The following is a 24,585-nucleotide window of genomic DNA, read 5'->3' as shown; positions in this document are numbered from 1 at the left end:
AGAAGCAACACACCCAGAATTTACACAATAATAGAAACTACTTGGCTACTAGTAAGTTTGTACATGACCCCCAACCCGACTGCTTGACGATAAACATCACCACACCATTTCTGACGCAGTGACGGCATGCTTAGCATTAACATTGTCCTTCGCTACATGTATTAGCTATATAAGCTAAGCGATATCGATTCTGAGAAGAGCTGGAAAAACTAACTACGCCGCCCGTCCACCCCAACCTGCCCCAACTCCCAATTATATCCAGGCTGAGGGTAGTCGGGTCTTGGATCTTTCGACATAGACACATCATGCTGGACATAGATTTTTCTCCAACCTTGCCTATGGTAACTAGATGCGGACGAAGACTGGTTGGTGGATTTTCGCGGTACGAATAATTTCTCGACTAAGGGCCTGTATGTGATCGCGCAGCATGCTACGATGCCCGTACAGATTTCCAGGCCAGAGAGCATCCCAGGCCAGACATGCGCCCCTGCGCACGTTAGTCAGCGGAGGTTCTCATAAAACATAGTTATTTGTCCATTCTATTTGAAACGTACAGCTTGGATCGTAGATAGACGTCTCTCGTCCATCAGCCTCAGTAGCATTTGTGGTGCCCATGGACGCCTCTCTCGCGTAGAACAAACGGGCGATGCTGACTACACAAGCTCTTGAGAAATGGCGTCTAGGTTAGTCTTTTGAAAGCGAAAAAGGTAGGGATGTTAGGAAGGAGAAAGTTTCTTACATGCAGCCAACAGCGAATGCACATGTTAACAAACCCTTCCGGCGCGTGGACATGTGCAAACCCCATAGGAGCGGCATCGGTGCTCCCAAGATAACGAAATCCAATACAATATTCAGTATTCCGATGACCAAAGTGACTAACCCATAATCGATGCATCTTCCGGGCAGTGATGTGTCCCAGCTCTTCTCAACGGGAAAGCAACTGAAGATACTAGCCCAAAATGCCGCCATTGTCCAGGCAAAGACCGCTAAGCCAATCCCTACGAGAACCTTTCGGAAGGTCTTCCCGTTGAATATGCGCTTGTAGAGAAAGAGAACTGTGACAAGAACTGTCAGAGGCCGATTTGGCGATAGTTAAGCGCCTGTGGCTTCTCGTAAAGGGTATCCGCTCTGGGGGGATCCGATGACCACTCACTCGAGTATTTGACACATAGCATTCCAAAGATATAGATGCTTGCCTGGCATAGGCTGAGCTGGACGGCCTGTGAGTCTTCTTTTTCGTTTTATTTCTTAGAACTTCAGGCGATTTCAGACTTACTATGGAGTATGCTCTCGGATTTGTTACAAGGATGACATGACGCCCCTCTCCGTACAGGACCTTGGACCAGAACACACCAGTATATGCAACATACAAGATCTACGGAGTTCATAACCGTACTTGTAAGCGTAGAGTTCCAGAATCCGACCGCAGAAATACTAGAGAGTTCAACACTTACGTATGCAAAGAAAAGACAATAATCGTCCGTTCCTAGGTTGGCCTTCCCTGAACGACGTGCAATGAATCGCAAAATGACAGATGCCGTGGCAGCAGTGAGGCAAACTGCATTCGAAATATGTGTCGATGGGACTTCCGTCTCATCAATATGGTCTTGTAGCCACTGTAGCTGCTCTGGTGTGTAATCGCCTGCCATGATGCGTTCTTGTCAAGCAACGGGCTTTTGCGTGCAAGGTTATTGGACGATGCCGAAGTGCGCTCAAGAAGTGTCCTTCCGCCGAAGAATGAACAAAAGAAGCAAACCAGCCGAAGAAGCTCCCCACAGTGTCATTTTTGACAATAGTCCTTTACCTGACGCCAGCTCACTCCATCTCCCTGCGTGTGGGCGGGAAGGATAACATGGATCGTCATGCAGGTTCCATGCCGCAGCCTTGGCGTAAGATGAAGGTGCAACCTCGGTCAGTTGATCAATTGACCGGTAACACTCGAAAATGGTTTACACCGCATGTATCGTACTTCCAGTGCCGCACGACTGCAGCGCACATTTAAGGCACTGAGGACAGAAAGGTAGGCTCTTGGCCCCCGTCTGGGAATAAGTGCATAAAGGAGCTGACATGGATGGATGCGCCACACGAGTTACATTTCGCAGCTTGGACAGTGGATAACAGCCTGCGTAAGATGCAACCTCGCTGACTGCCGCAACATTCGAAAAGGATTTGCGCTGCATATATCCTGCTCCCATGGGATCCCAGCGCCGCGCGACCGCAGGGAGGACAAAAGGCAGGCAGTCTCTTAGTGCCTTTGTCTGCGGGCATAAGCGCATGCAGGAGCTGATGTGTATGGGCAACCTCCCCCCAGCTTTGTGTAACTCTCAACTCAGTACCAAGCAAAACGCGATTGGGCAGCCTGGCAAAGTACAAATTAGGTTACGAACTTCTTGCATCCGATCAGGCTGCAAAAGAGCCCGGCGCTCAGCCTACAGGGGATGGACCCAGCCCACATGTTACCTGTAACTGCGCCGCAGCAGCATGCAGTTGGCGAGGTGCTATCCGTCCACAATGAAACCCTTTTCGCGTTACACCCAGAATCGTTCGGCTGAGCAGCGCTTTCTGTCGAAGGCCACGCAATTTGATACCATCTCCGACAAAGCGGTGCATTCTTTACTGTGATCAACCAACATATCTTCACTAAATACTGCCCCCATTGACTCACGTTGCCGGATCGCAACAACTCCGTCAATACCAAGCACTTTCCGCGCCCAAAATATGGCCATGACTTCTGTCCTCTCAAGAACGCAGCACGCGATAATAGCGGCTCCATTCATTGCCATCGCCGTCTGGTGTTTCCAGGCAATGGACCTGGAGAAGATAGCTGCAACCGCGAAGCCCTCCGCGGATGCTGGCGTCATTTCGTGGGATGGAGGTCAAGTAAAAATCATCGATTTCCACGGCGTGCCCTTCCTAGACCAGCTATGGCGCGGCGGCACTGCAACGTTTTCCCCTTCATCGTTTGGATACGATAGCATCGCCGCATGGCAGGTCTTCTCGTTTCTTATCGATCTAGGACCTATATACGCTATTTGGATTCTGGAATCGACCCGTGAGGTTAACTCCTGGTCGCCTGCGTATTTGTGAGTTGCGAAAAATTTTATGCCATGCGAAAATGCCACTAACTTTATGGCCTACGGCCTGTGAAGGCCAACCGTCTTTACCCTCGCGGCCCAGCTTCTTGGCATAGGACCTACGGCACCTATCTTCTACTTTCTTCTGATTGTGTTTGGTCCTTCAACGTCTGCTCTGCTAAGAAGCCCGTTACAAAGCCGAACTGTATGGCATTCTGGGAATCTGCTAGTTATTCCCCTCGTACTTCTCCTTCATACGGCCGAAATTTTCGCAATGTTCTTGGCCCAAAGCTACGATACGCGCCATTACTGGACTTGGGCCTGGCAGCTAACTCCTCTATGGATCGGCATCGGCAATGTTATCGCCAGTCGAGCTATCAGTCATCTGCGCGTAACGAAACAAGCGCCGGGCGTAATCAAAATAATGCTCGCTTCTTTGGGTCTTATATCGTCAGCCACATGGGTCTATACGCTTGCATCCTGTCCACACTCACCATACACTCTCTTTATGCCAGTCTCACGAGCACAGGATGGCCTTGTCTTACATAGCAGAAAAGCACTCCAGGCAGACGAGCTAGGAGTCTTCGCCAGCAGCTTCCTATGGTTGATATACTCATTTGGCGATCTTCACTTCGCCGGTCTACTCCGGAATTATTGGCTCGGCTACGCAGCATTGATGCCAATTCTGGTGCTGAGCGTTGGACCTGGTGCTGCATTTTCTCTGCTTTGGTATGCGAGAGAAAGAATAGTTAGTACCGGGGGGCGATGATGAAACTGTGTAGCACAATAATTATTCAGTGATAATGATACAAGTGAGCTTAGCGGAGAACCAGAAAGTCAGAGCTTTTCATTCACTAATTCTTTTTCTTGGGTGTAATTTCGCTGATTCCACGGGAAATTCTATACGATTACCTTAGCTTGTTGGTGCAGTGTTTGTGCAGTATTGGTGTAGAGTTGCAATAATGGTTGATCTGATTTAGTTGAGTGACTCGCCACCTTTTTTTTGGGGGGTGGGGGGGGGGGCCACAAGCCAAGCCTCGTACTCGACAGACCAGAACCCTTGTTTCCTCCTTGGCCCCTCCTCTGAAACTTAGAGAATAATTTCGCAATTTTAATTATATGCGGCGTACGATATAAGAGAGATCCTTGTGAATTGTTGGTCGTAACCTAGTAAGACAACTATCTTCCCAGCATGATTGACCCCTCATCGGTGGGCGGCCCTGGGTCAGGTTCGCAATGCTAGAGCAGCAGCAGCAGCAGCAACAACACCACAGCCACCACCCGAGTGGTAATAAAGTATCGTGTCCGTCTCACGGCGAACCCTTCCTAGAAGGCTCGTAGATCCTGTTCTATGTTGTTAGCATGCAGTGGGATCCGCTATGACCAGACAGGAGAATGCAGATCACGTGATGATACAGGGTTTCTAGATCGATCCTGACTCTCTACCAATACACCTCCAGACCTCATCGTTATATATTAATGGGACTAACTACGCCAAAATTGCATACATTTGCCTCATACGATTCTCTCTTTGTTATTGCAGGCCAAAATCGTGACAGGGCTGCTAATCAGGAATCAGGTTCAACCCATCTTGAAACTTCATCCGGCTGGCTACCATAATTTTGGGCTTGTTCACGTGATGATGGTCTTGGCTGCCCGGAGCTTTCCCTCAACTATAGTACCGTGGGGTATGGTGTTCTGGTTGGGCATGTAACGTCACTTGTTACGATGTAATTTATGGGGCGGTGGAGCAGCCCGCACCCGCTGGCAAGTCGTTGTGCGCCGCCACTTGCATCACTTATATTACCGTTGCTGACCACCGTCAGACTGACCGTGACGGACCCCAAACGGGGAGCCTATCCCGGTGTCTAAAAAGACGAAGAATCACAATAATCACAGTCTCTATAACCAACAAGGCTTAGTGAAATTATGCCAAGGAAACAAATGCAGTGGTCTTGCTACCCACCCAGTCTGTCATTCTGTGTCGCGATTTACTGGAACTGTAGTAGCCTCGTTGTTTAGCCTAAGTTTCTGCTAATTACATGCTTGAAATGCCATGATCTACTTTTTCCATATTTCAAGTGCACTCTTGGTGGAAGACCTTATCCTTTATGCCCCAGTAACATGTGAATAGCGACCATTTACCCATCCTGTAGTGTGCCTGACCTGTAACTATGGAAATTCCCACCTGCCAAATTCCATGCATCCGAAGCAGAAATGGATATGATTCCCCCTGAGTGCCATTTGTTAAAATTCTTTTCTGCTGACTGCTTAAGGCGTAAGAATATTCCACATAAGAGAAGATGGCGGTGGGTATAAGAGTCCGCCAATTTATCGGTGAGAAAGTGGCACAGCCCTGAATGTCAGGTGTACCTGCAGACCCAGGCAGATGCCGCCCGCTTCTTTCCAGCCGCTTTTCTTGGGGTTGGTTCTTTTGCGATCCATCCTGCAAATCTCAAAAGCTCTCCTGATCATGGACTAGGCAGCCTTAGCTTCCTGGCACCCTTCCTTCGACATCCTTCTGGGGCCTCCATACCGGTATCAACAAAAGAGTTAAGTACAAGTTCCTAGTTTTTCTTTACATTAAACACGATCCAGGAGCATGTTTCTTCACTCACCATCTTAGTACTTATCTCAGACGCCATACAATCAAAGCGATTCGAGCGGCTATCGTCGTATTTCCTCGGGCACTCTATGGCCTAGAAAGCGCGTTTAACACGTCTCCCTATAATCCAATCATTACCGGCCTCATATCATCCCTCCGGTTTATTTAGTCGTACCAAACCACCTCAGAACGTCTCAAAGTCACTTTTCACTCCGAGCAAATCATGTTTAGCCTTTTGGCCCTACCACAGAGGTGGCTACACTCCCCTTGCTACCATTTATACACCATATATCTCACATGTTCCAACAACATCTGGGACATAGTCATCCCAGGATGTCTATTCGGAGCAGTCAACTCACTGATAGCCCCTCGCCTATCCATGGGCACCGCCCTTTCCTTCACCGAGGTCATTCTGACAGCCCCCTGGATGGCGTTATGGTCTTGGAGCAACCTCTTCATGTTCTGCCTTCATAACCAGAGACAAGTTGTGAATATTGCAGAGGATGCTGTGAACAAACCGTGGCGTCCTATTCCCTCCGGACGAATCACGCCAGACCAAGCCGTCCGTTTACTCTGTTTTATGCACCCGTTCTGTTTGATTATCGGGCTATGGGTAGGGGGCTTCGTCCCTTATATGGTCTTGACTTTCTTCCATGTCTGGTACAACGAGTTCGGGGCCGTGAAAAGTGGCTTCTTAAAGAATATCTTCAATGGCATCGGGATTGGGTGTTTCTTTGCTGGGCCTCTCGAGGTCGCAACAAGACACTCCGTTCTGTCTGGGGATGCCGTTGGGGCGATTTGGGTTGGTATCCTAATGTCCACGTTCGCCACCTCTTCTCACCTACAGGATTTCCGTGACATGGAGGGCGATAAGCTCGCTGGACGCAAAACTATACCACTCGCTATTGGAGACATTCCGGCTCGAGTGACAGTTGTCTTGGGTGTTGTGCTCTGGACGGAGATCGCTTGTCGCTTTTGGGGATTAGGGTGGCTACAGAGGTTGCTCCCCCTAGCGGCTGAACTCACACTATTTGGGAACCTTTTTTGGGATCGGACGCAGGCAGGTGACTCTCGCTCTTGGAGACTGTGGTCTTTCTGGGCTTGGGCGCTTATAGCGCTGCCGCTTATGGCGGATTGAAGTGGTAAAGGTATGGATTCTCAATCCATATCGACGCGCTTTGCTGCCAATTTCTTGCCAATTTCTTTGCCTTGGAACTATTGTGGTGCATGTCAAGAGGTTGCAAAGCATTAACCATAATATTCCCACCAATCCAAATAAGCGAAGTCGTCATATTGGCAAGGAAGTGAAAAGGACGAGGCGTTTTCATCACTCTTGCAACGTTTTGCTCCTATGTTAACGAATGCAACTATGACGGGAGTTTGAAGTAAAATAATATTGAGTTGCCATTTAACCTGAAAAGTAGAAACGCAACGTCGCTCCGTTTTTATAGAAAATGAAAGTTGAATCATGACAGATCAACACAGATCAGCATGAAAGAAGACCTTGTCAGGATCTATATTTCAGTGATATCTCATCAGGACTATCGAGACTTAAAATGGAACATGAAAGTTATACCAGGAATAACTAACACGTCAACTTACCGGCCACATGCTTCATAACTGGAGATACCCGGGAAGCATAGAAGAGAAGTAAGACGACCTTCATAGCGTATATACCGTGCTTTACGGCTTTAATGTCGCCCTCTAGACCGTGAAAGATGACAGATGACGCGGGCACAAGCGTGACAGAGCCATCGTCTACACGGACAATCAGGCCACCATTGGAAAAACGTTCCAACCTCGAGGGTACCGAGAACTTACATAATTATTAATGCTATGGAATCTTGGGCTGCGCCCCGAACTCCCTCGGAAGTCATGCTTTCTACACATACTTTTCACCGCCACTCGACCGTACCACTTACTTATTGGAGGTCGAACGGTAGTTCCTGAACATCAAGATGATAGGCTTAAGGATGCTGAAAGGCAATATAATATAGTATTCCATACAATACTACGTGTAGTATTGATTAAGGATTTTGCTTATAAAACAACAAATTGAAGGCCGGTCCATTACTTAGTATGAGAAGACAAACCCTCCCTATCAGTGTTTCTCTTCGCCCACGCCGAAACCTGACTGTTCATATCCCACATAACAAATGCCATTATCAAGGGCGAGATCCAGGCCATCAACGTATCAACGAACCAGTTGTCCCTGGGTGAGTTACCCATGGTACCCCACCGCATTAGGCCGCCCACGAATGACGTCGAGATGAAGTAACGACCGTTCTCGAGGCCGTCAACGGATATTTGGGCGACCTCCTCCGGGCTCTGGGGCTTGTCGGCTCCCTCAATCTGCTGTGTGATTTTCGGCTTGGTCGCATTCTCGCGCTCGTAGCCGGCAGTGGTGATTGAGTTGGGCAGGATGAGGTGCACGTCGATAGGGACATCGGGGTACAGGCGGACCTCCATGACAAGGATGTCGGCGAGGGCGCGGAGGGCGAACTTGGATGGGGCGTAGGTGCCATAGCCGGCCAAGGAGAAAGTGGAGAGAACAGAGCCAGTGAAGATGATATGTTTAGCGGAGGCGGGCCGGACTTTCTCGGCTGAGGTTTTCTTCGCTCCTTGGCTGGGCTGAAGCCAGGCACGCATAATGGCATGGGACATCTCGGCCGTACCAAAGTAGTTGACATCCACTGGCGGAGCCATTTCGTGAGTACGTAGATGGCCAAAGGTAATACACCATTAATAAAAGGAATCACCACTTACTGTTGTTGTGGGCAGCTTTCATGGCCCCTTCGTCAGTCCACAGCATGGGAGTCGAGAGACCCGCCAGACACCACACAATCTCAGGCGGTTGCCCGTTATTCCAGGCGGTTGCATCCGTCACAACGCGCTCCGCATATCCGGACTCGGCGACGTCTGCTGAAATGGTGTGGAAGCGCTGTGTCTCGGGCAATTTCGCTGTGGTCTTGATACTGTTGATAGCTTCTTCGAGCTTTGGCTCATTCCTAGAGACAATGATTATATTCGCCCCTTTGCTCGCAAATATGCGTGCTACGCAGAGACCGGTGCCTTCAGAACCGCCGGTCATAAGGATTGTCTGGAAACCCAAAGGCATTTAGTCAGTCTCTGTTTGACCACATGCTTCCCCAGCCGGTGCCTCTTACCCTGCCCTCGACGGGCATGTGGTTGTGGCCGAACCAGCCCATTCTGTTCGGAACGAGAGTGAGATGGACGCATTAATCGTGGGATTGGTGTGGGAACTTGAGGCCGAGGGTTTTCAAACCGCGAATGCAACACAAGATATTACTTTTGCGGTTCCACGGTTCTTAGAAAATTCAGATGGGGTGACGGGTGATCACGCGTGAGGAGACGGCAGAGGGAGCAGATAACGACGGTCTGACTCAGTGACACCACTTGCCGCAATTAAAATGCACTTGCAGAAGTAAGGGGCACTGAAGTCGAGACCAATCGGAAGGCTGGACTGGTCGCTGAAGTTCATAAATTGCAAAATATACATATGAGTGCAATGAGACGAAGCTCAGAAACAGGCAATATCAGAAGCTGATGCCACATACATGCTACCTTCTTGGTTTAATACGCCGTCAACCACCTGCACAACCTGTGGGCGCTGGGCGTACTGTGCACATAGAAGGTGAGGCCACTTGGTGTGATTGCGGGCAGCACTGCTACCAACACCAGGATGTATTTCGCACAGTGGCCGCTGCGGCCCGTCCCCCACAAAAACTAAATGCCACTACAGAGGTGTCTGTGTTTTCTCTGCTCAATCTACACTGAATTATATATACGTTTTTCAAAAGATGATTACTATCTAGATGCTTATTTTTAATGATTAATAGCTTTTTTTAATGCTATATTCTACCTGTTAAGGTGGGGCTGCCTCGCTGGTTACCTGGTAGGTGAGGAGGGATCAAACCAACTGCAACCACCGATATGCATGTTAGCTGGGTTGAGGCGACCAGGAAGGCGAAGCTGGCAACTTCCAACAACCAGGGGCTATCTGCATGTCCATCCAACATGTCTGCTTATCTTAAAAGACGTGCTGCTGCCCCACGTGATCATTGGTGGTTGGTAAGGTTCCGGGTCCTTGTCCTTCGATCAACTCTACTTTACCGAATCCAAAGCCCCCAAGTGTGCGCTGCATGTTCTGAGCACAACTTCCTCGCCACTTTTTAGAAGTACCAACCCAAGATTAGTTTGAGTGCAACATCCCAGTACATCCCACCAGAGGCTCTTGCTACGCTGTTCCCCGAGCAGCAAGAGCAAGCGCTGGTATATCACCACTCGGAACAATCCAGGATCCGTGCACCTCCGGGAGTGTACACAATTTTTGCCTCCACTGCTTTAAGGCTGCGGCTCTATGCTAGACATATCATAAAGCATCCATCTGGAATGGATGATCTTTTCACTTGCGGTGGTAAGGACATCTAATCGTGTATACATATAAGGATTCAGCTCAAGTTAATATTTCTGCGATAGTTCTTTACCACCATTAGCGTTGGTTTAGTAGCCCATCTCACAAGTTTGGGCATGGGCCGGCACGAGGTCGTGATAGTTGTCGAGAATATAGAACTTTGTGCCGCGCACGTCAGTCCGCACAGTGGTCAAGGCAGCGGCGTAAGCTACGGTGCCCTGTTCCGGCAGCCTGGGTCGGTTGAGGTCAGAGCGAGCATCACATTTGATTATCTGGCCCAAAAAGTGGCCCGGGAATTGTTGTTCAAGCCGGAAGCCATTGACGCAAACCACCGGTCTCACGTATTTAGAGTTGATTCTTTGGTAGCCATGGAAATCAAGAACTGGGTTGGACCAAGGATATCGATGGCCGCTATCAATGAGTTGGTGACTAGAATGAGCCAATTTCAAATTAAAAAGAAAGGGAAAGAAGGGGCAACGCTGGTGTAGGTTAAGTTTGGTGGCATCTCAAGCACGATGTGATGGTTCCCAAAAGGTACATTTCTTACCATTACTTCACAGAAATTTAGATGCTATGCAAGCTTAGTAAACCTTTAGTATACTACTTCTTACACAATCTCAAAGTTTTGTTACAAAAGGCCATACTTTTGATAGAGTATGGAAAAGTGCGAATCTTGCGCCGGTTTATATTAGGTCTCTAGGTCATTATTACATTAATTTTGCAATTCATACATGAACATTGCCTTTGTTAACGCGCAGGACCGTGGCAAATCTTACTATCTATATTCATTCGCCGTGCTTAGCCTCTGACACCATTCGAGTAGAGTCAAGCGTCGAAGATGGATTGACTGGATGCTGAGCCGCCGGTTTCGGTCCGCCATGTTGTGACCAGTAATTACAAGCATCATGAAGAAAGACTCAATAATGCTTGGTGGTACATTGCAAAGAAGCTGACCTGTAGTAGACCATTCCATGGCAGTAGCTCCAATCAAGAGACCAACGATGCATACGATGCCAACAAGGACTACAGAGGGGTGTGAGGTTGTAGTGACTACCCATGTAGATATCCGTTGATTAAGCGTTAAATCCACATGGTGGTGGTGGCTCTGAATATGGATGTGGTTGAAAGTATTAAAGTCGTTGTGATGGACTTCTTCAAATGCGTCATTTACGTAGGATTGCAGACGTGATTGTACGTTGTCCAGAACGAAACCGTCATGCATCCCGATCAAGCCAGCGTAGGTGCCAATAAGCAGCCACCAGTTATCGTTAAATGACATGAGCGGCCCGATAGCGAGCCAAACCACGAGAACGGCCATTAACAGGACGATGCCAACCATCGTTCCGACGACGGAGGCGTAGTAGAATATAGCGCGCTGGACTCTACTGATCTCCGGAGGTGGGATTGTAACTTGTGGGTTCGGAGCCTCGTCGCCTGTCAGCGCTCGGAGATTCAGTTCCACTTCGGCGTCCACTCGACACAGAGAATCTAGGCAAATGGCTGTAAATACTCCGTGTCGTTCTCGTACGTTGGCGAGAAAAGCAAAGATGAGAAGCATTAGTGCAGAGGTAGATGAGTTGATGTATAGCTGCCATTCATCGCTCCAACCAGTGGACGGCCCAAACCCGATCCAGATGAAGATGCAGATCCAGAACAGGGAGATGGTAGCCATGTGACCGATTATATCGGAGAAAGTTGTCGAGATTCTGTCGAGCCACTTTTCGGCAGGAAGGTCGATTTTCGACATGGTAACTTCATGGATTGCCTGCATTTCGACAAAGCCGGGGGTCACATAGCGACCACTTCCCACGACTTCGCGGACCATGCGGGTGTGACTGATAGCGCGTGACTGGAGCGTCGCCGCCACCCTCATGCCCGATTTGTACTCGTTATGCTGCTGGCGCATAAGGAGCGAGTCATAGATGTAACACACAATGGCCTGAACGTTGGAGATGATGACAGCCCAGCTTACGGAGTTGCCGAAAGGAATGCCAAGGAACGCCCAGATGAGGAGCCCAAAGACGATCATGAGAAGAGTGAATTGAGATCCTGAAAAGCGTACGACAGCGTCCAGCCATCGATCCGAGAGCCCAGCTTCTTTTCTGAGAGCCGAGCCTGAGGGGTCTTGGCATAGGTCAGGAGGTCGGCGACTTGCAGATGGAAGCAACTCGATGGCCCCATGGCCATCCGCGTCAAGACGTTGATGTGAAGGAGTGAGTTGAACTGGAGCGGAATGTGTTACTTCTTCCATCGAACCAGGGGCTCGGATGAGTCTGGCCAGGCGACCTATCAGACTTTTGGGTCTGATGTTCTGTGCACAGTCGAAATCCATGTTTCAGCCGGGAAGGAAGTCTGGCATCTCAAGCACAAGTGTTGCAAGTTTGCAAACCAAGAACAGAGTTCGAAACAGTTGGCTCTTTTAAAGACTGGTTGAGGGTTCATCTTCTTAAACAGCGGTTTGGTGATCCTGAGTATGTTGGGTGAAAAAGTTTTGATTATTGTTACCTCTAAAGTGCTGCAGAGAAGTGCCTGAATATTATATCCCCATAGGTTGACTATGTAGACATCTTCAGTAGCTACGAGGCGAAGCTCAGTTATGCCGTGTTAACCGATTTCTGTTCCTAAGCTCGGCCCAGATTGACGGTTCTTCTACTACGTGCCAATGAAAATGTACGCCACAATGTTATACATTGTAAGCCGCTATCCGTAGCCTTTAAAATGCCTCACAAAATTCCAGGGTATGCATCGCTGGTCCTCTCCACAAAAAGTGCTAAAGGGATAGCTGCTAGCTAGCGCCGTCGCCAAAAAGCTTAGCCTGCACTACACACGCTGCGGCGCTGGCATTTCTACCCAGCCTGCGTCAGCCTGTAAAAATGCACCGCTTCCCATATACTGCACATTCTTTGGGCGTTGTATATGATGAGAATTATATAGGCACGCATCGGAATGAACACCAGAGACTAAACCAGTGTAATGTACTTTCTCCTTATTCTTTGCTTAAACGGGGGGAATATTCTGATTGATAAGATGTGCCCCCGTTGCATATCTAGCAATAGGAGCCATATCATTTGAGATCAAATGCCGCAACCTTGCCACGAATCACGACAAGAAATTGAAGCCTCTAGTTCCTGTCGACTAACGCAATAGCGGTTTTCAAGTCTAGAAACAAGCCTTTTAGCCGGTGAGAGATCACTCTTTGAGACGTTACACTCAACTACTGACCAGGGTGGGACGGTCTGGTGGCTGCACATTAACTCAAGTCGCAAGAGTGCTTTCGATAATGGTGCACTAACGTAGTTGTTGCGCCACGCGTTACCGCTTTCTTGCCGACTCCCGAGCGTGTCTCTCTCACGCCTCATGCCGACATTGCCGCTCTCCCTGGTTCCTTTCATGGGCTTTATTCACACAGGACTAGCCGGGCAGGAAAGCTAGACCGATTGCCGGTCGTGAGACGTTCTTATGTAACTGTGCCCTGGCAAGCAAGCAAAAATCCACGGCAGCACGCACCCATTGTAGCTCGAAGCCCTGGTGAAGTAGTTGTTCCTAGCGACCATTGCACCTTGCTTGCCTGAAACTTAGTACTTCTGAACGGTGGTTAGTCCCAGTTTGTCAATAGCCACATCAGGAGCTTGCTCGGTAGCTGCCGTCGAAAGCTACTGGCATCCGTTGTATGTTCCCTCTCTAAAGCCCCCGTCCTTCTCATGTTTACATGTTCTGCTGGAAGCAGATTGTTTCGCATCTATGTCTTACTAAGCTATGCATGAAGTTGTAGCTCCATGCTACCACGTTCCACCTCGACTGTCACTGTTGTCAAGGTGCTTGGTCGGATTCCTTTGCCCTCTACACCACGGGGCCTCTCCTCACTGATAGTGTTTGGGCCACCGTTCTATTCAGTGTACCTATGTTGCAGTCTCCGGTGACCATGCCCGATACTCCACCAACCATACTGGTTCCGTCCCAACCGCTCGTTTTGGTCCTGGGGAAGGTAAAAGTATCCAGCCTTGCATTCACCGAGTCTGACTCACCAGCCAAAACTGAGAGGTGCTTCGTACCCACGAAAGTAGCAATGCATCCAGCCAGCCACTGGATGCGATCACCGATCCTGCAAAACAAAAGCAGGTGACGGTTACATACGGCCCAAACATTGTCGCTACATGGCCCTGTGCTAATAGGGCGTTGTCAATGATATGCACAAGAAACCTTGCGGAGCGAACTTCCACGGCACGCCGCAACCACGCACTGTTAGCCTGCATTGGCTACACGCACCTGTGAATTGGTCGGGTCCGCATACCTAGTTGCCCAGGTCGGTGATGAGGTCAACAGGTATTATACCTCCAGCTACCTGAATGGCTAGATTTGAGTCAAGAAGCGGGCTGCTCTGATTTCAACTTTGTCGATTTTTTTCCCCTTCGATTTGACGACTGCAAGCTCCTTCTAACTTGGCAATAACTGCGCTCTGGGTCCTGTTGCCGACACAGCCAGTCTCGCGCATTACTCAGAATAAGGACCTCGCCAACTACGGCCCTGTCTCCACCGCTGCCTTTGCTTCTCCCCAAGGTGTTCGGTGGCTTTCTTGTAAGCTCAGCGGCTCAACGACGGCTGGATGTACAGGGTCATCCACGTATCCGAATGTTCATAGTCTCTGTCCGCATCCTCGGTTATTGAAGACTGTTTAGATATAGAGTTTTCCGTCCGGCCTGCTTCCGTTATCATGGTATACTATACCGTGGCACGATGGAGTTCAGTGCTTGGGTAGCTAGCAGTTGAACGAGATAGAGCAATGCAACTCGTAGTGGTTGCTGAATGACTTCGTCTCAAAGTTGACCTAGCTCAGAAAGATGGCCGGTCAACAGGAATGGGGCAGCGCAAAAGCCAAGCTGGAATACAGTCAATCACGGACTCCGCAGTGTTTTGCCATATTGCGATACTAGCACATGATTTATAACAGCTCAAAGGGTAGCTCAGTTCAGTGAACAGACGGATGGCCCATGCCCATGCCCACGTTTTCGATATTCAATAGAGATCCACAAAAGTTGAAACAAATAACCCAAGTAACAGTTCTCTGACTGGCGTGTTGCCGCCAAATCAACAGCATACGCATGAAACGGAAGTACTTTGAAATCAATAGAGGCCATCTCTCCAATCTGCCTGGAGATGTAGTCAGAAGGCAGGATGGGCAGTGGGGGCTGTCGAGCGGCAATACCCCGGTTGAACAAGGGGGAGCTTCCCGTTGGCGTGAACCAATGGCAGCCGCGCGGTGGCACGTGCACCTATCGCAAGCGGATTCCTTGTCGCGACTTGGGCGACCGTCCAGTGCAGAAGGTGAAGGTGAAAGTGAAAGTGAAGTCGAGTCGTCGAAAGTTATCGCCCGCGGCCCGCCAGCCTCACGACCCCCAACGTCGCCGTTTCTTTCTCTTCCGATCCCCCGTCGTCCCATCCGTTTGCGCAGGTTGCCCAGGGCGATTCACCTCTTCCGCTGCACCGGCTTGGTTTCATTCACTTGACAACCATCGAGTTAATCACTGTGCAAACGGCCTCCAGACCCCTCGGCCCAGAGCTCGCAAACTACATTACATTCACACTGCCACTCCCCGACCCGACCATCCATCCACCCATCCACCAACGAATCCCCAGCTCTCACCAGCCCGACTCGCCACGATGCCCATGGACGCCCGCGAGCTCGCCCAGCGCATCAAGACGCTGCAGACCTCGGTCACCAAGAACGACCCGCCCTCCGAGGTCATCGCGCAGCTCGAGGCCATCAAGCGGGATGCTGCGCCCACCGAGGAGATGCTGCGAGTGAGTTGCCCAACGGCGCATACATCGTCACGCCCAACTTTGCAGTAATATTCCCTCGTCTAATCTACAAATAACTAACCCCGCGTTTCCCCCCTCCCAGAGCACCAAGGCCGGCGTGATTGTTGCCCGACTCAACAAGAACACCAACAAGGATGTCGCCCGCCTGGCCGGCGAGATCGTCGCCAAATGGCGAAAGAACGTCGAGGCCGAGAAGAAGGCCCGCGACGCCAAGGGAAAGCCCTCGCCCTCCCCCGCCTCCCCCGCCCCGAAGCCTGCCGCCGGACCCAAGAAGAAGTTCGAGGGCGATGCCGAGAAGCGCACCTTCAGCACGGAGAAGGTCGACACCAAGCGCACCGGCATCCAGGAGCGCGACGGTTGCATCGGCCTGATCTACAACGGCCTCGCCTACCGATGCTACGAGCCGGCCGAGACGGTGCTCCAGCGCGCCATGGAGGTCGAGAACGCCGCCTACAAGTTCTACAACGGCACCACCAAGGAGTACAAGATGAAGATCCGATCGCTGTTCTCCAACCTCAAGGTCAAGACCAACCACGAGCTCGGCCAGGGCGTCATGTCCGGCGAGATCGCGCCCGACAAGTTCGTCCGCATGTCGTCACAGGAGCTCATGTCGGCCGAGCAGCGCCGACTGAACGCTGCCCTGGAGAAGGAGAACCTCAACAAGGCCCAGGTTCCCATCGCCGAGAAGAGCATCAGCGAGGAGCTGCAGTGCGGCAACTGCAAGGCCAAGAAGGTCAGCTACACGCAGGCGCAGACCCGCAGTGCCGATGAGCCCATGACGACCTTCTGCGAGTGCATGAACTGCGGCAAACGTTGGAAGGTAAGATTTCGTACCCGATTCGTGTGATTTGTGTAAAGTCTATGCTAACTATGTACAGTTCTCTTGATCGCCTTTTTCCTGATTCCCCCCGACTGGTCATCTTGCAACCAAAGATGAGCCGGCTTCCACACACAGGCTTGCTGAGGCAGGTCGTTCTTCTGAATGATTTATGAGGATTTGCAGGGTTAAGCGCGAGGGCGTTGGCTGCGAGGCGTCACTATTTTCACCGTGACAAGATGCGACTCGGAGCGGTCCATCTTTCTTGAGGATTGAGCAGAGCTAATCTTTGCTTTCCGTCCGACTTCGAGTGTTCCCGCGAACACGGTCCCAGATCCAGGAAGGAGCGGCTTGGATCGCTGTATCATAGACCAGGACCCCATGTGTATAGATTTGATGGGACAACCAAGATCACAACCAAAAGGTCGCCCGCGCTACGTGCATGCCCCTTAGGAGTGAGATGTCGTGATTGATTTTCGTCCCCCGACTACATGCCCAATCTCGTTGCAAGACTTTCTCTGCTGGCACCCGATTCTCGTTCTCCATTTCACTTTGATGCGTTCTGGACCGGCTTGATGCCCAGGGCCTCGAACAGGTCATCAGGCTTGGGCTCGTCCTCCAGTCCCATCTCGGCGATCCTCTTCCAGAACTTGCTCAGGTGCCTCGTGCCGGAGTCGCACAGCACGGTGACGACCTGGCTGCCCTCGGGCAGGCTCATGGCCGTGACGGCGGCGGCGACGCAGTTGACGGAGCTGCTGCTGCCGACAAAGATGCCGTCGTGCTCGACCAGCCAGCGCGCCATCCGGCAGGCCTGCTCGTCCGAAACCTTGACGGCGTTGCTGATGTAGTCGCGGCCCGCGTTGAAGTTGTGCGTGATGCGGTTGATGCCGATGCCCTCCACGATGGTGTCCACCTGCTGCCGCCGCCGCGTGCCCTCCTTCTCCGTCGCCGAGTACATGACCCCGTACTTGACCTTGTTGTACAGCCCGCTGCCCTGCGGGTCCGCCAGCACCACCCGCAGGTCCTCCAGCTTGGCCTCCTCCTTCAGGTACTTGGCCACGCCCGAGATGGTGCCGCCAGTCCCGGCCCCGGCCACGAAGGCGTCGACGCGCCCGCCCGTCTGGTAGAAGATCTCGGGCCCCGTGCTGCGGAAGTGCGCCAGCCAGTTGGCGCCGCTCTCGAACTGGTCGGCGAAGAAGCCGCGGCTGTCCGTGTCGGCGGCCTCGGTGTGGTCGCGGGCGCGGCGGCGCGCCAGGTTGACGAAGTGGTCCGGGCTGGTGATGGGGGCGACGCGCACGCGCTCGACCGTGGCGCCCAGGTGGTGCAGCAGGTCCGACTTCTCCATTGCCTGGTCGTCGGGCATGCAGATGTGGGCGCGGTAGCCCTTGGCGCGGGCCAGGGCGGCCAGCGAGATGCCGGTGCTGCCGACGGTGCCCTCGTAGATGGTGTCGCCGCGGCCCGGCACCAGCAGGCCCTCGGCCTCGGCCGTCTGGATCATGGACAGCGCCACGCGGTCCTTGGGGCTGTTGCCCGCCCCGTTCAGGAACTCGGCCTTGGCCAGGATCGTGCGCCCCGTCGCGTCCGACAGCGACTTGATCTCCACCAGCGGCGTGTTGCCGATGCAGCCCTCGATACCCACGACGGGGCCCGCGGCCGGCGGCAGCTGGGACCCCAGGTCGGACTCGCCGCCGACGGCCTCCTCGTGGTCCTCCAGCTGCACGGGGCCCCAGAAGAAGCTCGAGCGCCGCCGGGCCGTGTCCGCGTCCGAGACGGCGAGGCTGTTTCTGTGGGACCTCCGGCGCGTTATCGCGCGCTGTTTCTTTGCTTGCTGATACCGCCTTTCCAGGTCGGGGTAGAAGTCTTTGAAGCCCAGCGTCACCAACACGCCTGCGACAAAGGCGACGGCGACGGCGGCCGTGCCATAGGCTTTCGGATGAGAGCTCAGAGACATTGTCTAAGTGTGGTCTGAACTCATCCGGTCATGTCCCCTGATAACTCATGAAGCCATTCTCATAAGTCGTTAGATTTTCCGTGGTACATCGTAGGCCGGGTTGGCAATTGAGATGTCTCTTCTTATATTAATGATCTCGACATACGTTTAAGAGCTGGTACTCAAATAGTCGCAAGTCCAAAGCACGGCCCCTAAGTTAGTGCTGGACTTGCACGTCATTTTCCAGCCACCTGGTCGCAACTGTCCCCTGAGCCCAACCCACTGTAGCAGGGAGCTCGGGCCAGCGTCACCGCATCTACCCGCTAAACAGCAGACAAAAGTCCACACGACCACCGGCTTTAACAGATTCCATTCGGGGGAAGCTGTTTGACACAACCGTCCAGCTATGGACTCACCGATCGTGACGCAGCTGTTCCGGCAGCTCTTTCGGCACCCGGCATGCCGCTCGCGCCAGAACCTGGTCGCGTTGTCCTCGTGCATCCAGCATGGCCGCAGCAGGGTCCAGCAACAGAGGAGGAGCATGGCCTCGCGGCAGGGCGTCACCCGCGGTGGGAAGCAGGCCTCGAAGACGAGCGAGAGCAATTGGCAGCAGAGGACCGAGCTCTTCTCGTTCGATATGACCGAGGAGTACAAGGCGTATCCCACGGTCACAGCGAACGAGCTTCGGAGTCGCAGGGAACGGCCGAAGAAGGTCAAGATGTTGATGCGAGACTTCATTGAAGGTGCGTGTTGATAAAATACGTATCTGCGCGCTTGGTAGGACCAAAGGGCTGACTAGAAGTGCGTAGACAGCTTATACAACCCGCATTATGGCTACTTCTCGAAACAGGCCGTCATCTTCTCTCCCGGGGAGCCCTTCAACTTCAATGCGCTGCGCGACGAGCCGGCTTTCCAAGAGGAGAACAGTCGTCGATGGACCGAGTTCGAGGATAAACTCGACGCCAAGTTGCCCGAACCAAACGACACGCGGCAGCTGTGGCATACGCCGACAGAGCTGTTCCGACCTTACTACGGGCAATCGATAGCCCGCTATCTCATGGCCAACTACATCATGAAGACGTATCCGTATCACGACCTGATTGTGTACGAGATGGGCGCGGGCAGAGGAACATTGATGTTGAATATCCTCGACTATATCCGCGCCGAGGAGCCGTCCGTCTACGACCGGATAAAGTACAAGATTATAGAGATCAGTCCTGCGCTCGCAGAGATTCAGAACTCGCAACTTCTGACGTCTGCCGCCAGCCGCGGTCACGCCGACAAGGTCGAGATCATCAACCGGTCCATATTCGACTGGACCGAGCGGGAGCCATCGCAATGCTTCTTCATTGCGCTTGAGGTGTTTGACAACTTTGCCCACGACATCATCCGTTATGACCTGAAAACGGAGGAACCGTTGCAGGGCATGGTTCTCATTAACGAGAACAACGACTTTTACGAGTTCTACGAGCCCGTGCTGGATCCCGTTGCGGCACGGTATCTCCGCGTACGCCACGTAGCGACCAACGGCCGCTACGAGGTCCCGTACAGCAACAGCAAGGTTGTCCGGTGGGCCAAGGGCCAGCTGCCGTTTGCGCCCAACCTGAGCGATGCCGAGTACATCCCGACGCGGCTCATGCAGTTCTTCGACGTCCTGGAGAAGTACTTCCCGGCGCACCGGCTCGTGACGAGCGACTTCCACACGCTGTCGGACGCGGTCAAGGGCCTGAACAGCCCCGTGGTGCAGACGCGGTACCAGCGGCGCATGATCCCCGTGACGACGCCCCTGGTGCACCAGGGCTACTTCGACATCCTGTTCCCGACCAACTTCCGCACCATGGAGGCCATGTACGGCGCCATCACCGGCAAGCTGTCCAAGGTCATGACCCACGAGGAGTTTATGCAGCGCTGGGCCTTTGTCGAGGACACGACGGTCCAGAGCGGCGAGAACCCCCTGCTGAGCTGGTACAAGAACGCCAGCGTCATGATCACCACGAACTAGAGTCGTGAGAGGGATTATGTGTAGAAGAGAGTTGTGTAAATATCAAGGAGTGTACCATTACAACTATCAAATCAAAGACAGAAATGTCACCATTCAAACGACTGTTTTCCATACTGAGTGCACGTTGCTCTTCCTCTGCTTGCCATCCAACATGAGAGATTCATACGAAGAAAGTCAAACCGTAGAGAATGAATTCAGACCGCCTGTCCCCCTGATTTTGTCCCCAACGTAATCCTAGCCACAATTCTCCACAGAATGAGCGAGATGATTGGCTATTAAGCCATTGAATATCGCTGCCACATCGTCATGACAACCCAGGCAAGGATTGGAATGGCAAAGATTGGCCGGGATAGCAGTCTCAGCGCTCCTGTCGCGATACTCTCGACATTGGGTTGTAGCAGCTTCGCGATGGAGAGGAACCCGAAAGTCCATACGACAGCAATGTAGAGGCGTCGGTCACGGAGCGCCTGTGTGTCGATATTCACGGCGGGACTAGTTACCCAGTTGAGCAATACTTGGATTTTGCCTGTTTGGAGTGTCAGAGTATTCTTAAGAATACTACAGATAGTTTGATATCGTAGTCTTACCGTACAGCCTGTTGTAGACAGTTTGTGGTCTCTCGAGCTTTGCGGCAGGGGTGTCCATGCTGGGCACTTCCTCACCGCGGTTGCGGAGAGCGTCGCGAAGCATCTGGAGCATGCTTCGATCTACACCTGAAGACACAGAAAGCTCGCGGTGCTGGTAACACCCGTCCTCGAATTCATGGTAAACCCGCGGATGGTCACTTCGCACGTTGCATTCAGCTAGTTGGAGTGCTGAGATTCCACAAGGAGAGCGTTTAGTTATGTCGGCCCCGGCACGAATCAGTATCTTAACCACTGGTTTCATGCCAGCCCACAATGCTATCATCAAGGGCGAATAGCCTTTGATCGCCTCTCGTTCGTCGTCTGGTGCGTCTTGCGGTATGTAGTTTATGCCGTGTCGGAAGCTCTCTGATGACAAGAGTCGTCGTATCAATTTATGAGCATGAAGAGAGAGAGTGCCTCGGTCACAATCTCCCAAGAAAGAACAATAACCGTATTTGTACGTTGCAATGTCGTGGATGAGCAGTCGGAGGTCGCGTGGAAAACGGCAGTCCATGTTTTCGTAACGGGAGATACAACCTTCAATAGCTATCCAAAAATACGCTTGCATCTTATGGTGCTCTCCCATAGGTGATCTGATGGCCGCATAGCTGTGCTCGAAAATGGGGAGCAAGGGGCTTTCGATATGACCAGCACGGCCAAGGCCGTTTTGCGTATCTTCTTCAAAGCTGAACGCCACTTTGTCGAGAATTTTGGCCCTAAATGTAATGTCTCGTACCATTCGGTACGTTACATAATGATTCCAAAAGAGAACCTCCAGTTGCGGTTTTGTCAAAGCTCTGCCCTCATAGTGGCGCAGAACTAGGTCACAGACTTGATCATCTCCTCTCCGGACTGATGGATCCAGCATCAGCGATACATCAAACCCGCTTTGTATGAGGTATCGGACGAGGCTGAGATTTCCGTTCATTACAAAGTAATCCATCAGCCTCTTAAGCTGCCAGGTGTCATTCATGTCTTGCATCTCTCGCACGACACGCTCAAGAGTGAATTTCGATGCAATATCTCTTCTCTTCCCAAGTACCAGTGACAGGAGCTCGGGATTCATATAACCCATGCCGACAAGGAGCCAGTGGTCAAGATACCAGTCTTTCATGAGCGTGTCGAGTCCACCTAAATCGTATATTACTTCTACTATATCTTGAGCACAGTGTTTGTAGGGTAGAAGATGGCTGAGATGTGAAGATGGTACATATTTGTCGATACGGTACCTGAAGCCCAATTCAAAGGTTTGATCGTACCAGCCGGTAACAGGTTCGCCTAGATTATCTTGTAGTTCCTTGGGGACCGAATGTTGTAGGAAGTAATCGCTATGAGCATAGTCTGGGTGTATATCCAGAACGTGGCACCTATAGTCGATCGCCTGGTTCATTAAACTACCTGTCGTTAGCTGAGCATCCCATAATCCAAGGTTCTGGACTTACAACTGCGTCTTACCCACGTCCGATCGGCAACCTATGTCTAGAAGCCATTTGAACGTTCTGTAATACTCAGGGTAGAACCTTGAAAGCGCATGTGATTCAAATGCAATGTTCTTGGAAAATTTTGAAGTGACGCTCCGATTCTTTTGGGCTGGGAGGCATATTTCCAACTTCTTTTGCATCAAAGCAGAGCACTGATGTAAGCATCTTTGGCAGTTTGAGCATTTGGATTGAACTGGAAATTTCCTGCAAACTTTGTGGCTCATCACGAAACTACTACTTGGTCAATATCATAGGCCAAAGAAGCAAGGGAACGACCGTAGCCTACAATTCCAGGATTGGTACCACGAAACCATAACCGTCTTGAACGAAGTCACCAGGCGTAAAACGACGCTCATCGAGCAGAAGTCTCAATCTCGCAAGGTCAGGAGTTAGAGAATGCCAACCCCTGCCTTTTGTTTGCGGCCAATTAGGTTGCTTGCAAGAGCAGCCGGACCCACAACGGACAAACCCAAGGGCTCTGATCACCTCGACATCTTCACAAAGTCTGCCCATCCTGTTCTGGACGGTCGCTGAAAGCCCGTGTGGACCCGTCTTTACCAGGCATTTCCATTCCACGAAATTGTGAGAGAGAATGCGGGAAGGTTCAAATCTGACTCCATACGCAATGCTCCTTCTGTTCCAGGAATGACTGGTGGAGACGTATAGTCGACCAAATGGGGTTTTGTACGTCCGCGAAGCGTAAGAGAAGGTCAATACCCTTTCTCGACTGTCCTCGTGGGTGTCATCCCAGCCTCGCTTACCGCTTTCGACAGGTTCATGGGGACTTCGTCGCCTTCGACGGACAATATCTCGATTGCGATATTTGATCTCATTCGAGAGAGCCTGCATCGCAGGGATGACTTGATTCTCCAAACTTTCCTGTATGCCCAGCAAAGTCGAGTGATGTGATGTTTGTATCAGCTGCGTGTGCTGGCTGTGTGCATTCAGATTCCCCACAATGGTAGCCACATGCGCCTCCATAGATGAGTGCATTGACATGGCTTGTAAATGGTGTGCTTCAATTCTTCTAGCGGCGTCATTGAAAATTTCCACTGTCCGCATGTACATGGCTTGTGACTTTTGATCACGTGTTGTCAATGATTCAGAGACGTCCTCGATGGCACGCTGGGTAGACATGTGCATTGTTCTGTCTTCTGCCTGCCCATGAGTCAAGGAAGATACGATCGATTCGAGAGTATCGTCTACCTCCAGTCTGAAAGCAAGAGTGACATTAGTGAAGATATCTCAACCATGGTAAACCTTGTTACCTATCTGTAGACTCTTGACTCAAAGATTTGGAGCTGGGACATTTGGTACTGCAGCATGCTCTTGTACTTCTGGATATCTTTCTCGTTCAACTGCATCCGCGCTGCTGTCTCCAGTTTCTGCAGGCCACTGCCTCGTGTTCTTTGCTTTGCGACCTTCTCCAGAAGAGTCTTGAAACGGTTCACCTCATTCTCAGACTCTTGGATATAGCCGTCAAAGAAGACTCGCTCTTCGTTCGTTATTCGACTCATGGGTATCGCGGCATAGTCATCTTTGAGCTCTGGGCAAAGTCAGCCGTAGAGTTCATGTAACTCCTGTCCTTCCCATACGTACCTGTAAGGAATCTTTCATGCTGTCTTATTCGAGTCTGTGCTGTGGATAGATCAACTGGCCCTTCTTTGACAGCGGTGATCAAGTCATCTAGGCGCTTCAAAAACTTGATGGAACTGCCTGCCAGTCCCACCACAGCTCCGACGCAGCCAACCACTTCCATGTTTATTCGACACCAGATGTGATTTTGTCAAAGATTGTG

General features: G+C 51.5%; 8 protein-coding genes across 8 annotated transcripts; 3 read left to right on the top strand and 5 right to left on the bottom strand.

The window, feature by feature from the left end:
* Positions 1-345: 345 nt before the first annotated feature.
* Positions 346-1,649, bottom strand: JN550_009959 (uncharacterized protein; the record flags this gene model as incomplete). The annotated part of the gene is made up of 5 exons (XM_049308161.1): positions 346-487; positions 881-1,055; positions 1,154-1,220; positions 1,277-1,375; positions 1,455-1,649. The coding sequence occupies 5 exons, from the start codon at positions 1,647-1,649 to the stop codon at positions 346-348; spliced, it is 678 nt and encodes a 225-aa protein (XP_049168077.1).
* A 1,069-nt stretch (positions 1,650-2,718) lies between these two features.
* Positions 2,719-3,087, top strand: JN550_009958 (uncharacterized protein; the record flags this gene model as incomplete). Its single annotated transcript, XM_049308160.1, has 1 exon — positions 2,719-3,087. One exon carries the CDS (start codon positions 2,719-2,721, stop codon positions 3,085-3,087), a length of 369 nt encoding a protein of 122 aa, XP_049168076.1.
* Positions 3,088-7,749: 4,662 nt separating this feature from the next.
* On the bottom strand, positions 7,750-8,888 carry JN550_009957 (uncharacterized protein; the record flags this gene model as incomplete). The annotated part of the gene is made up of 3 exons (XM_049308158.1): positions 7,750-8,372; positions 8,446-8,779; positions 8,847-8,888. The coding sequence occupies 3 exons, from the start codon at positions 8,886-8,888 to the stop codon at positions 7,750-7,752; spliced, it is 999 nt and encodes a 332-aa protein (XP_049168075.1).
* Positions 8,889-10,203: 1,315 nt separating this feature from the next.
* On the bottom strand, positions 10,204-12,446 carry JN550_009956 (uncharacterized protein; the record flags this gene model as incomplete). Its single annotated transcript, XM_049308157.1, has 2 exons — positions 10,204-10,543; positions 10,891-12,446. 2 exons carry the CDS (start codon positions 12,444-12,446, stop codon positions 10,204-10,206), a joined length of 1,896 nt encoding a protein of 631 aa, XP_049168074.1.
* Positions 12,447-15,772: 3,326 nt separating this feature from the next.
* On the top strand, positions 15,773-16,818 carry JN550_009955 (uncharacterized protein; the record flags this gene model as incomplete). The annotated part of the gene is made up of 3 exons (XM_049308156.1): positions 15,773-15,913; positions 16,014-16,751; positions 16,810-16,818. The coding sequence occupies 3 exons, from the start codon at positions 15,773-15,775 to the stop codon at positions 16,816-16,818; spliced, it is 888 nt and encodes a 295-aa protein (XP_049168073.1).
* A 477-nt stretch (positions 16,819-17,295) lies between these two features.
* On the bottom strand, positions 17,296-18,699 carry JN550_009954 (uncharacterized protein; the record flags this gene model as incomplete). The annotated part of the gene is made up of 1 exon (XM_049308155.1): positions 17,296-18,699. One exon carries the CDS (start codon positions 18,697-18,699, stop codon positions 17,296-17,298), a length of 1,404 nt encoding a protein of 467 aa, XP_049168072.1.
* A 385-nt stretch (positions 18,700-19,084) lies between these two features.
* On the top strand, positions 19,085-20,680 carry JN550_009953 (uncharacterized protein; the record flags this gene model as incomplete). The annotated part of the gene is made up of 2 exons (XM_049308154.1): positions 19,085-19,421; positions 19,488-20,680. The coding sequence occupies 2 exons, from the start codon at positions 19,085-19,087 to the stop codon at positions 20,678-20,680; spliced, it is 1,530 nt and encodes a 509-aa protein (XP_049168071.1).
* Positions 20,681-20,955: 275 nt separating this feature from the next.
* JN550_009952 (uncharacterized protein) lies at positions 20,956-24,546 on the bottom strand (the record flags this gene model as incomplete). The annotated part of the gene is made up of 8 exons (XM_049308153.1): positions 20,956-21,206; positions 21,268-21,672; positions 21,757-22,700; positions 22,749-22,826; positions 23,074-23,154; positions 23,257-24,000; positions 24,075-24,333; positions 24,387-24,546. 8 exons carry the CDS (start codon positions 24,544-24,546, stop codon positions 20,956-20,958), a joined length of 2,922 nt encoding a protein of 973 aa, XP_049168070.1.
* Between the last annotated feature and the right edge of the window lie 39 nt (positions 24,547-24,585).

This window comes from Neoarthrinium moseri, assembly GCF_022829205.1.
Source record: "Neoarthrinium moseri strain CBS 164.80 chromosome Unknown scaffold48_Wmoseri_CBS_16480, whole genome shotgun sequence".
Lineage (NCBI taxonomy): Eukaryota > Fungi > Ascomycota > Sordariomycetes > Amphisphaeriales > Apiosporaceae > Neoarthrinium > Neoarthrinium moseri.
Note: the sequence above shows the minus strand (reverse complement) of the source record. Positions and strands in the feature narration are given on the sequence as shown.